The sequence below is a fragment of the Arachis ipaensis genome, chromosome B03, assembly GCF_000816755.2.
Source record: "Arachis ipaensis cultivar K30076 chromosome B03, Araip1.1, whole genome shotgun sequence".
NCBI classification, from domain to species: Eukaryota; Viridiplantae; Streptophyta; class Magnoliopsida; order Fabales; family Fabaceae; genus Arachis; species Arachis ipaensis.
Genome location: NC_029787.2, coordinates 112288524 through 112301131, shown reverse-complemented (window position 1 = coordinate 112301131; position 12608 = coordinate 112288524). Strand labels below are relative to the sequence as shown.

At 38.8% G+C, this 12608-nt stretch overlaps 1 protein-coding gene across 2 annotated transcripts; it reads left to right on the top strand.

Annotated features, from left to right (window-relative positions):
* On the top strand, positions 5508–12608 carry LOC107630934 (tRNA uridine 5-carboxymethylaminomethyl modification enzyme MnmG). 2 transcript variants are annotated; one of them, XR_002359698.1, is made up of 13 exons: positions 5508–5905; positions 6008–6162; positions 6403–6494; positions 7383–7496; positions 7973–8303; positions 8421–8600; positions 8739–8819; positions 9651–9869; positions 10012–10154; positions 10278–10444; positions 10633–10850; positions 11812–12059; positions 12179–12608. XR_002359698.1 is itself a non-coding variant. In XM_016334229.2 (13 exons), exons 1-13 carry the CDS (start codon positions 5698–5700, stop codon positions 12377–12379), a joined length of 2202 nt encoding a protein of 733 aa, XP_016189715.1. In that variant the 5' UTR covers positions 5509–5697; the 3' UTR covers positions 12380–12608. The 2 variants fall into 2 exon arrangements, 1 of the variants encoding a protein (XP_016189715.1); XM_016334229.2 differs by having other exon boundaries at positions 5509–5905; positions 11812–11904.

The window sequence follows — 12608 nt, the reverse complement described above, 5'->3', positions numbered from 1 at the left end:
TTCAGATTTAGAAGGCAAAGATTGGATTGAAGGAATGAAGAAAAAGCATGCATAGTGGGAGAACTCATGAAGAAATGAAGGAATTGCTAAGTTGTCAATCCTGACCTTTTCGTACTAAAACGATCATAACTTGAGCTACAAAGGTCCAAATGAGGCGGTTCCAGTTGCGTTGAAAAGCTAACATCGGGGGCTTCAAAATGATATTCATTTTGATATAGTTTCCTTGCAATTAAATGACACGCACGCATCGCCTATGCGTGCGCATTGCAAGATCAGCGTGGGCCATTTTTAGCAACTCGTGGCCAGCGATTTCTGAAGTAATTTGGGTCCAATCCAACTCATTTCTGATGCTATTGAACCCAAGAATTGAATGGGATAATCCAAGTAGTCATGGTTTGAGTTTTGGTCATGTTTTAGGTTAGGTTTCTAGAGAGAGGCTCTCTCCTCTCTCTAGATTTTAGGGTTTTCATTTCCATCTCTTTTAGATCTAGATCTCATTCTTCCTTTACCTTAATTTTCCTTCTTCCTTTATTTGTTCTAGTATTTTACTTCTCTTGTTACTTCCTCTATTTTGTCAATTTTAGTTTATGAACTCTCTTGTTGATTTCCATTTCTTTTTAATGCCATTTATGATTTCCATGCCTTTTTATAATTGCTTTAGTTTCCTATTGTTGATCTCTTGCCTTTGTAGTTATAGCTTCCTTTAATTCTTGTAATTTATGAAGTTTACTTTTATTACCCTCTATGTGTTTGATGAAATGTCTCTTTTAGTTATGAGTTAGATTTTTCTCCTCTTGGCTTGAGTTGACTAATTAGAGACACTTGAATTATCAAACTCTCTTGTTGATTGATAATTGGAAGTTGCAAGTTGATTTGAATGCCACTAAAGCTAGTATTTCCTTAGAATTTGACTAGGACTTGTGGACTTAAATTGATTGTATCCACTTGACTTTCCTTCATAGTTAGAGGTTAACTAAGTGGGAGCAATGGACAATTCTTGTCACAATTAATGATGATAATGAGGATAGGACTTCTAGTTCTCATCCCTTGCCAAGAGCTTTCTTAGTTATTAGCTTATTTCTCTTGTTATTTACATTCTTTGTCTCTTATTACAAAAACCCCAAAACATTCCTTCATAGCCAATAAAAAAGCACTTCATTGTAATTCCTAGGGAGAACGATCCGGGATCAATACTCTCGGTTATTTTATTGGGGTTGAACTTGTGACAACCATATTTTTGATTGAGGGTTGCTTGTTGGTTTAGGAACTATACTTGCAACAAGAATTCATTGAGAAATTCTATACCGACAAAAATCTCTTCATCAACACACACTTCTTGAAAATTCCTATGGGCATGCGCCAGGCATTATATCCTTGGAATGGTGATGATTTGAGGTTAATGGACTTGTTGGGTGTGGAAAGTGTGCCAGACACTATATCCTTGGAATGATTTATGATGAAATAGATGTTGTTGTTGCTTTCCTTCTCTGCCACAAGAGTGTGTCAGGCACTATATCCTCGGAATGAGCATGCAAGTGAGCCAAGCACTATATCCTCGGAACAAAAGCATGCCAGGCGCTATATCCTCGGACGTGGCAGAAAGGCGACATCCGAACGGATGTGTTGGGTTGACATTTATAGACCGAGAAGTGATATCACAGCCAATAGGACAGGTATTCATCATGTGCATCTTTTATCTGTTTGCTTTCATTGCCGACTTGTATTGCTTGCCTAATTGTATAACATGCCTAATTGCCTATTTGAATTAATTGACATATATGCTTATACTTGTGTTTTACTTGCATTGTATTAATTGTGTATTCTACTAGGATTGAGGAGGCTCGGAGGGCGGTGGCAATGGGATCGCATGGAGGATAGGTCGGTGAAGGCTGTGGGACAGCGGAGAATTGTTAGTTTAGAAATCCACTAAGTTAGATTACCCCTTTATTATTATGGTTTTAAGTGATGTTTTAATGTTTTACTTATGCTTTAAGTTGAATCTTGTGATGGATATGAAGTTCTAGGTTTGCCTCTAGCTTCTCGAAGTCTTATATCTTACATCATTGGGCATTGTTACCATATTAAGAACCTCCGGTTCTCTTACCATATTCTATTGTTGTTTTTCAGATGCAGGTCGTAACCCACCTCAGTGAGTTGCTTTGGTGGTGACAGAACGGAGGACCTTTATCCTGTTTTGAAGTCCTTTTGATTATTTTTGTATAGATCTCTCCCTTTTGTATTTATTTTTCCTAGAGGCTTACATTGAGAGGAAGTTTGTATAAGCTGTTTTAACTATCTAAACTCTGTATGTCTGTATATAACTAGTCGGCTTAAACTCTGCGAGCGGCGGCTAGATCTGTATATTATTATCTTTTGATATATTTATTTACATATTTCTTGATATCCGTATGTATATCTTGTCCTTCATTTAGGGTAGTTTCGTGAGTACGTTTTGCGCTTTTCGAATTCTATTTTTGAGCTTAATCCTTCATCGGGCTTCTAGAATATATGAATTCTTTCTATATAATATGTTTAAGCTTTAGAATTGTCATAACCTTTGATTAACCTTTGCTTTACGGCGCGAGGTAAGGCTTAAGGTAATTAGGGTGTTACACTTTTTCCTCAAATATTAATGCTGCTTCTAGCATGATCTCTGAGTCTATAGAATGTGGATCTGACGGTTTTGGATCCATGGCAACGGCTAGGGGTGCACATGGATCGGATAATACCTGCGGTATTTATCCACATTTGATCCGCATTTTATGGATATTATCCGATCCGCAGAGTCATTGGATTGGATCAGATCCAATCTGCACTCTGATAGGATTCGGTAGTGGATATTGCATTGATATCCGCAGATTCGCAGATCCGTACCTTTAATAAATAAAAAAATATATATAATTAGAAAATATAAATAGCATAGTTTCATATTTCAAAAAACCTAACCCAGAAGCCCTAACCCCTCTTAAATGGCACTGCTCTCTCCTCTCTCACATCCCATACTCGCCTCTCTACTTCTCTCAGAGCTCACTACCGACCTCATCCAATCACCGTTGTTCACCTCCGTCATCGGCATCTCCTCCATCGTTGCGTCCCCTCCATCCTCTCCTCAGACCACGTCTACTTCCTCATCCCCTTCATCGTGTCGTCGTCTCCTCCGTCGCATCATCGTCTCCTCGGTCGGCGCATTCGTTGTCTTTGTTCTTGTCGTTCCTCTTTTCTTCCTTGCTGCCTTGCCTCTTTGTTCGGTCTCCATTCGCTTTCCCTCATCTGTTTGTTAGCACTGTTAATCACTTAATCATCACCGTTGTTATGCTTCTGTCGCTGTTCAATCGCTAATCTACTTCTGATCGCTGTTCCAGTGCGGATCTGCTTCACCTTTTGCAATTCTATTTCTGCTTCACTTTTGCAGTTCTGGATCTGCTTCTGGTTATTTTTTGTGATTTAAATTCTATTATGGTCTGATTCTAGTTTAATTAGAAATTGTTAGCCTTATGGTTCATGTTGTAGTGAAATTATTTTTATTTTTGTTTTGAATTTTTAATTTTAAGAAATTTTTTTGAGTGGGATATCCGATATTCGATCCTATCCTATCCGCAAATGTGTGGAGAAGATTGGATCGGATCCAAGCCTAAAAAATTTGGATATTGTATCTAATCTGATCCTATGAGATTAGTGTGGATCCAATCGAGATTTCGCTCATATCTGATCCGATCCGTGTGCAACCCTAGCAACGGCTTGGTCTTCCTCCATAAGGGCAATTTTAGGCACTACTATATCTTTCCCCGTGCTTTGTGGAGAGTTTGGTTGAGGAACATGGCTCATACCTGGGGTGTGGTGGAAACTGTTTATGATATTATTGTGTGTTAAGGGTTTTTGATTTCTAGATTTTGGGCTTTTGTTGGGATGGTGTAAGGGTCATGTGTTGTGTTGTGTTCTGGATTGGTCATTATTAGATTCATTGTGGGTCTTAAAAGTATTCTGGATAGGAGCTGATGGATTTACCAAACTTATTGGGCTTATTGGTCTCACTTGTGGGTTTTTCGATGATTAGGCTATGATATTGTTATGGCCTAGAAAGTTGCTGGGTGGGGTCGCATTAATAGGCTTAGTAGGATTTTTTTGGGGTTTTCTTTCTTGATCCTTTTGATTGCCTTTGGCGGGCAACCTCTGCATCCTTATGATTGGATTCGTTAGCATTTATGTCCTCCACAGATAAAGCTGCAAACCTCGTATCATCCACGTTCTCTGTATTCTTTTTCCAACTCTTCCCATTCATGCCTTTCACCCCATTACTCCCTGCTGCATCACCTCCTTTTGTTCTCTTGCCACATGGCTGTCGTTGTATCACCATCCACAATCCAAAGTGATCTTGTGAATTTTCTTTTCCTAATTTACCCTCCTTATTTCCATTAATGACCTCTTTGTCTTTTTGCGCACTTCGTCTTTATTGTTCATCTTCTCCTCCTCTCCCTTGACCGTTCGAGCCCCTACCGCTGCTTCACCCCCTTTCTCCTTTTCCACCATTATCTTTGCTGGGCACTTATCCTTCTCATGGCCGACTCTACCACACTCAAAACAGATGCATATAGCCCTTCATACTCCACTAGGTATCTTACTCCATTGATAGAATATTTAGAAATAAAAGGTTCTATAAGATCTAGCTCTACACACAACCATGCAAACTTTTTCTCTGCATTTATCAACTGTGTTAGAGTCCATCTTGAGCGTTCTTCTTACAACATTCCAATCCTTTCCAGTATCTCCTTCTCATAGTATTCAATTGATAATATGGGGAGCCTTACCCAAGCTGCCACCATATCTATAGTTGCCTCCATGGGGTTGAATTTTGGCTTCCAGAACCGGATTGAGAGATAATGGTAAAAAATCTTTCATGACCCCTCTGCCAGAACGTAAGCAAGATCCTTTTGGGAGTAGAACTTGACCATGAAATGCTTTCTTGTTTCTCCCACGTGCTCTCTAGCCTTCTAGTTAGAATTGGTAGAAAAATATTCCTTCCCATCAGCTAAAAGATTAAAGCGTGTCTCACCATGGATGTCTAAGGTTCTTCATGGCAGCCTCATTTATCTTTTGTTGTTGCTCTTCCATCCTCCTCCATCTTTTCACTGAAAGTTCTTCTGGTTACTCCTTCATTCACAGCTCCTCCTTCTTTTCTGAGAAGCCTTGCCCCTCCCCTGTTTTCCTTACCTTCTTAGCTATCTTCATGGGTCCTCTCCAGGCTCACCTTGTGGTTCGTGAGAACGGGAGTGTCCTCCACAGACATAACCACCCCTTATAATGGTTGATTCGAATCGACATTTGCTTAAGTGAACTAGTGAGCTAATCACTAGACCAACCTAACTTGGTTACTTGAATTTTCTTTTTTAATCATGGAAAGTGCCTCAGTGTTTTTTTTTTCTTTTTTGTTCATACATGCACACTCACACACTAACCTAGGAAGTAGGAACTACTTGTTTCATATTTTTACAAAACCTTTTGTTGGAAGCCCAATAAGAAGTTTGGGCTTGGCCCACAATGTTGATCGGCTTCGCTAGAATGGGATGAGGTTCGATGAGGCAGCTGCAGCAACACCGGATAACGATGAAACGGCATTGAAGGAGCACGACGACCAAAGTTACCAAACCGTTTTGAAGAAACTATAATCGGGAAGCCAATGCCATAACCATACTATCTGTAATGGCAACGACGACGCTGTTCACCCTCCATCTCTGTCGTTTTGGCCAAAGCTTCTCCAAAAAACTATTCTCTACGTCCCCTTCTTCTGACACTCTTCTGAACCCTCACCACGTCACGTTCCACCACAAATTACGCCGCCCAAACTCCTCCTCTGTCCCCGCTTTCTTCCGGCGCTTCTCAGCTGTCGCAGCTGCTTCCACTTCCGGAGGTACATACCACTGTTTCTTCTTCTTTTCCCCCAAATTTGGTGCTTCTTTGGTGTCAATGCTATTGAAAATTCGGTGTGTTTGGTTGTTTGAGGAATTTGCAGAGGCGAATTACGATGGAATTGGAACAGCTGATGAAAAATATGATGTGATTGTGGTTGGAGGAGGGCACGCAGGTTGTGAAGCCGCACTTGCCTCTGCGCGTTTGGGTGCAAGAACTCTTCTTCTTACTCTCAACATTGACCGTATTGCCTGGCAGGTTTACTTTCCACTATTAATATTGTCTTAGCTTCAATCAATAATTAATCTGTAATCAATGTTATAGTTGTTAACATATTCATGTTGCAATGTACTTAATTCAACTGGTACAACTTCGCCTTTTGACTTGCTGTACCTTATGCGTATTGTGTGTATTTGGTTAAGCGCATGGTGTATGATGTGTGCTTCTGGCTCTATGCCAAGATTTGACGAGTTGCTAACTGAGCTGAGTTTGCTGCAGCCTTGCAATCCAGCTGTTGGTGGACCTGCGAAGTCTCAATTGGTTCACGAAGTGGATGCGCTAGGTGGTGAAATAGGGAAGATTGCTGACAGGTAAAGTGTGAGACTTGTAAAAGTTCATTTCTAGTTCTTTACCATACTTTAATTCCCTCGATATTGTGAATGTAGATTGTCATGATCATTAGATGGTACCTGGCTTTACTTGCCTCATTTCCTTTCTGGGATTCCTTTAGACATTAGCTGCCATTTTTCTTTTGGTTATTTCAGTGAGGGTTGGTCCATTAAGTATTATTATTTATACTGGACAAAGATTAGGTGAAGATTTCCCAACTGCATTGCTAAAATATTTACTTTTTTAGCATATGATATGATAAGAACCCAATTTTCCAAATCCGAAATCCTGATCTTTTAATAAGATTGTTAAAGTTCTGCATTCCACCATTGTAGGTCATAATGAAAGGATGATAGGACATAATATAAAGATAATGAAAAAGTGGCAATGATAAGTTGCCGAGTCTGCTGGGAAGTTGCAAAATTCTCTTACCTATCTGATTTTGAAGTTATATGAGCTTAGAGGTAAGAGTGTTGACATCTTCATTGCTTTAAATAGGGTGGAGTAGTTTGGTCCATAAGGAGAGCATTACTCAGTTTGAATCTTGTATTATCTTTGTGCTTTACTTGTAGATCCTTGTGTCATTCTAATAATCTGCTGAAAATTCACAAGATTGTACCTCTTTCTTCAGTGACCACTATATATAAGATTAGAAGTTAGTAGATATAGTTTGTTTCTTTCACTTCTAGTTGATGCTTCCTTTTTCTGTTTTTTATATATTAGTATATAAGATATTTACTTTTGCTTTATGAGTAACTCTGCTATCTTTTATCTCTCAGTGATGGTTTTATAGTAAATTTCATTTGCATATATTCTAGTTTGAAGAGTTGGGGTTTTCTTCGCTCATACACATATTTGCTTGTGTTCAGATGTTACTTGCAGAAGCGGGTGCTTAATGTATCCAGAGGACCTGCAGTTCGTGCATTACGTGCTCAAACTGATAAAAGGGAATATGCCATGCAAATGAAAAGTGTAGTAGAAAGGTAAGTTCACATCCATATATTTTATTTTCTGTGTAGTCTGTCATTTCCTGTATCCATTTTTCCACACTGCTTTTGCCTGTGTTTAATGACAGTCAATCAGTGGTAGAGCATGAACCAAAGTTTCAAAGGGTTAAAAATTTTAAGTAAAGTTCTAACGTTGGATTTTCCTTTTTCAAAAAATATAATTATCTTAGTTATAATGCTTTAAAAATAAATCTATGCATAGCCGGTTACATATCATTTGAAAATTATAATTATTAGTAGCAACATTTCTCTAGCTCTATCAATCGTCCGTTTTTATAATTTTATAATCAAGTATGAAGATAACAACAATAATAAGGACAAGACATGTAAGGGTTCTACATGGTGATGCTTTCCAACTCCAGTAGCCAGTTGTGTTTTCTTTTACCTGCTCTATGCAAATGCTATTTTTAAGTTACTTCCTAGCTGATTTGTCTTTACTGTATCTTTTGCAGCACACCAAACCTTTCAATCAGAGAGGCTATGGTCACAGATATATTACTTGGGAAAAATGATAATGTGGAAGGTGTTTGTACATTTTTTGGGATGAAATTCTATGCTCCATCTGTTGTTCTCACAACAGGAACTTTTATGAGTGGCAAAATCTGGGTTGGTAGAACTTCCATGCCTGCAGGAAGAGCTGGCGAGTCTGCTTCTCATGGATTAACTGAGAACTTACAGCGTCTTGGTTTTGAAACTGATCGGCTGAAAACCGGAACCCCTGCCCGAGTGGACATTCGTACTGTAGATTTCTCAGGTTTAGAGCCTCAGCATGGAGACAAAGAGGTTTATCCATTTAATCCTATATTTATGTTCATTAGATTGAAGTTTTGGGTCAAATCAAGTGTTTCCTCTGCAATTAAAAAGAAAAAGAAAACCTCAGTTTATGTTCATAATTGGCAGGTCAGCTGGTTTAGTTTTGATCCTGATGTCCATATTGAAAGAGAACAGATGTGCTGCTACCTAACCCGTACTACAGGTAGAACTCACCAGATAATAAGAGATAACTTACATGAAACACCAACTTATGGAGGATGGGTTGAAGCTAAAGGACCAAGATATTGTCCTTCCATTGAAGATAAGGTATGTTTCAACAATACTAGTTGCTAAAAAACAGTTATTAACTTGTTTTCCTTATACCAGTATTATATTTACAGAGTTAGCGATGTTTAAATATGCGTTCCATATTATATTCTGATTTAATATATCGTTCATCTCTAGATTGTAAGGTTCCAAGATAAAGAGTCTCATCAAATATTTCTTGAACCAGAGGGTCGCAGTGTGCCTGAGCTCTATGTGCAGGTAAGATGGATATTTATTTTCTTATTTGTATTCTGAAAGATATTTGAGTAAAATAGTGTGTGGCAAAGATTAATGAATTAAATATTAAACTGATGTAGTTTTGGCAATGAAACAAAAAATAAGTTGCAAAAGTAATTATAACAAATGTATTTACCTGGTTTACCACTGTTAGGGGATAGTGATGCTTTTGTGTTGTAGTAGTCTGGACTGGTGGAAGCATCCCTCTAATGTGTGGGCATGATCTGAATTTCTGGTATCCTTGTTTATAATAAATATGACTATTACATGTTTTGAAGCCTTACCAACTGTATAAAACCAACATATGAAAAAGGATGAATATGGGATTCTATTGTCTTGTCTAATAAAACAAGGATGTGTTATGGATTTGAGTTGCAGATTGATGGAAGAACTTTTTCTTTTAACAAAGGATAATGTCTGAAGTTGGATGAGTTGGAAATTACAATTATGTGATTAAGTATATGGTCTTTTGTTGCTTTTTTCTGGTTAGGGAAGTTTTTTGGTGAGGGAGATGATCTTGGTTTATATCCTTTTATTCTGCTGGCATTTCTATTTATAGCAGGGATATTTAGTGCACTGTGTCTTTGGAATCTTGGATAAGGCTTTGTTGCTAATGTTGGTTTGTGATTTTTAATTTGCTCTTTTTGAGCATAATGTCTACATGATCGTTATGTTTAAAGCTTTTAGCTTTTTTCATGAGTTGGGCTTTCTAAATTGTGAACTTGTAGTAGTCAACTAAACCGTAAAACTTACTTACAATGTTGATATTCATGCTATTAACCTTTCTGTTCTCTTTTATAATAAATCTTTTAGGGGTTCTCAACAGGTTTGCCAGAGAGATTACAACTACCTTTGCTCAGAACTTTGCCTGGACTTGAGAACTGTTCAATGTTGAGGCCTGCATATGCTGTAGAGTATGATTATTTACCTGCTCATCAATGTGCTAGGTCTCTTATGACAAAGAAAATACAAGGATTATTCTTCTCTGGTCAGATAAATGGAACTACTGGCTATGAGGAAGCTGCAGCACAGGTATTCCCTTAAAGTTTATCTGTGCATATATATCTAATGTTTTGTCTTTGTGCTTATTGCAAATTAGGCAAGAGGATTTCGTTAAAATCTTCTTGGCTATTTAGGTTTTTTATGCTAACAATTTACCATCTTCTCACTTTAGGGCATAATTTCTGGCATCAATGCGGCTAGATATGCTGATGGTAAGCAACTCATTGTCCTTGAAAGAGAGAGCAGCTATATAGGAACATTAATTGATGACCTAGTTACCAAGGATCTGCGAGAACCTTATCGCATGTTAACAAGGTACATTAAACATTTCAGCTCATGTACACAAGCATGCTGTTTCATTCAGTCTCTCATTTTTTAACAATTACATTTTATCCCCCTTTTTTTTTTGACAATTACACCTTATTTATTTCATGTTAGCCGCTCAGAGCATCGGTTACTCTTGAGATCTGATAATGCTGATAGCCGTCTCACCCCCTTGGCTCATGAAATTGGGTTGATAGATGATAGACGGTGGAAACTGTACCAGGAGAAACAGGCTCGAATTTCTGAGGAAAAGAAGCGATTGAGAAGTGTCAGAATTTCAGGTTTGTTTCTGCACTCTGTTTCATGGAAATTCACTCTCTGGAAAGCCCTTTCTATATATGGGATTGGCCGAATCTCTTCCCTTGGCCAAAAAACCCGGTGATATTTTCATATAAATAATCAATTCTAATGTTAGTACAAATGTTAGCTCTTCTTTAATGGCAGTGCCTTACAATCATCATGTCATCAGGGGGAGACTTGGCTGCTGAAGTTTCTCGAGTCTCCGGTCAGCCAGTGAGGGACTCTTCAACATTGGAAAGTCTTCTTAAGAAACCACACATGCAATATGGAATTCTTGATGAGCATGGCTTTGGTAACATAGAGTTATCTAGAATAGAGAAAGAATGTGTTGAGATCGATATTAAGTACGAAGGTTTCATCTTGCGTCAGCAAAGCCAGCTTCAACAGGTCTGTAATAAGAAAAGTCAGGGCTTCTTTGCTTGTGGTCCTTCACTACGGGAATCTGTTAGGTATCTAAGGAAAGTGGAAAACCACACCTTAAAAGCTGTTAAGGGGGAAGAACCACTCTCCTTATATGCATCCCATACTACTCAATGTGGGACTTTGAGCACCCATAATACCCAAGTCCTAACAATACACCGGCCCTGGAGAGCCGACGTCCACGGCGGCTTCACTCTATCGACACTGATCCAACGGTAGCCACTTTGCTACGGTCTATCAGTATTCGGTATTCACCTTAATCCAGCCTATAGGTAGCCTTTCCATGGCGCCGACAACCACTCTCTGATACCATTGTTAGGTATCTACTAACAATACACAAGTCCCTAACAATACACCGGCCCTGCAGAGCCGACGTCCACGGCGGCTTCACTCTATCGACACTGATCCAACGGTAGCCACTTTGTTACGGTCTATCAGTATTCGGTATTCACCTTAATCCAGCCTATAGGTAGCCCTTTCCATGGCGCCGACAACCACTCTCTGATACCATTGTTAGGTATCTACTAACAAGTATCTACTAACAATACACAAGTCCCTAACAATACACCGGCCCTGGAGAGCCGACGTCCACGGCGGCTTCACTCTATCGACACTGATCCAACGGTAGCTACTTTGCTACGGTCTATCAGTATTCGGTATTCACCTTAATCCAGCCTATAGGTAGCCCTTTCCATGGCGCCGACAACCACTCTCTGGTACCATTGTTAGGTATCTAAGGAAAGTGGGAAATCACACCTTAAAAGCTAGCTGTTAAGGGTGAAGAACCACTCTCCTTATATACAACATCAAGCATCCCATACTATTCGATGTGGGACTTTGAGCACCCATAATACCCAAGTCCCTAACAGAATCATTTGATGCTTGTCACCATAATGTCAATCTCATGTTGTGTTGGATTTACGTGCAGATGGTTACTCAACAGCATAGACAACTTCCCGAAGACTTGGATTACCATATGATTACAACGTTATCTATTGAAGCACGGGAAAAGCTTTCCAAGGTTTGTGGCACATATATTTGGACAATATAGCAGTTTGGATAGAACAGAGCAGACTGAAATGCATCTTTGAATCCACAAGTGCAATCCACAAATTTTTCATAATTAAACCAGATATTCATGGGATTATCCGAAACCAGAAACAAACAATCCATAAAGTACTAGTTAATTTACTATCAAAGATAGTCTGATATTCATCCTACATTGAGAGTTTGACATTATGTATAAGTTATCATTTTTCCCCCATGGTCTCAATAAGTTCTTTCAATGATTTCAGGTTAGGCCGCAAACCATTGGTCAGGCAAGCAGAGTTGGTGGAGTGAGCCCTGCTGACATTACTGCTCTACTAATTGTGCTTGAAGCTAATCGGAGGAAAGCTCAGGAACAAAGCAGGTACAAAATAATGAATGCTATGCGAGCAAAAGCCCTGGAGGAGGAGGTGCCTGAAGTTTCTTGCACCGAAACAGTCAGCTCTTGATAAGTTACCTACCATTCTATCGATTTTGAAATCCTAGATGAATACACAAGGAAAGGAGAAAAAGTAAAAAGAAATTTATTGTTATAAATATATTTTTGTTGCCCATTTGACAATTTCTCTCCCCCAGTTGATGTAAAATTAAAAATTGTAAGTGCAGAAATAAAGTTATTTATCGTGGGCATAAATCTGTTAATAAAATATGATCTAAAGTAGCCATAAATTGTGGTAA

What these genes read in the sequence shown, in the direction of transcription:
- LOC107630934 (XM_016334229.2), top strand. Translation starts at nt 5,698, where the DNA reads ATGGCAACGACGACGCTGTTCACCCTCCATCTCTGTCGTTTTGGCCAA. An exon ending in AGCTGCTTCCACTTCCGGAG is followed by an intron (nt 5,906 to 6,007) that starts GTACATACCACT and finishes AGGAATTTGCAG; the next exon opens with AGGCGAATTACGATGGAATT. An exon ending in ATGAGGAAGCTGCAGCACAG is followed by an intron (nt 9,870 to 10,011) that starts GTATTCCCTTAA and finishes TTCTCACTTTAG; the next exon opens with GGCATAATTTCTGGCATCAA.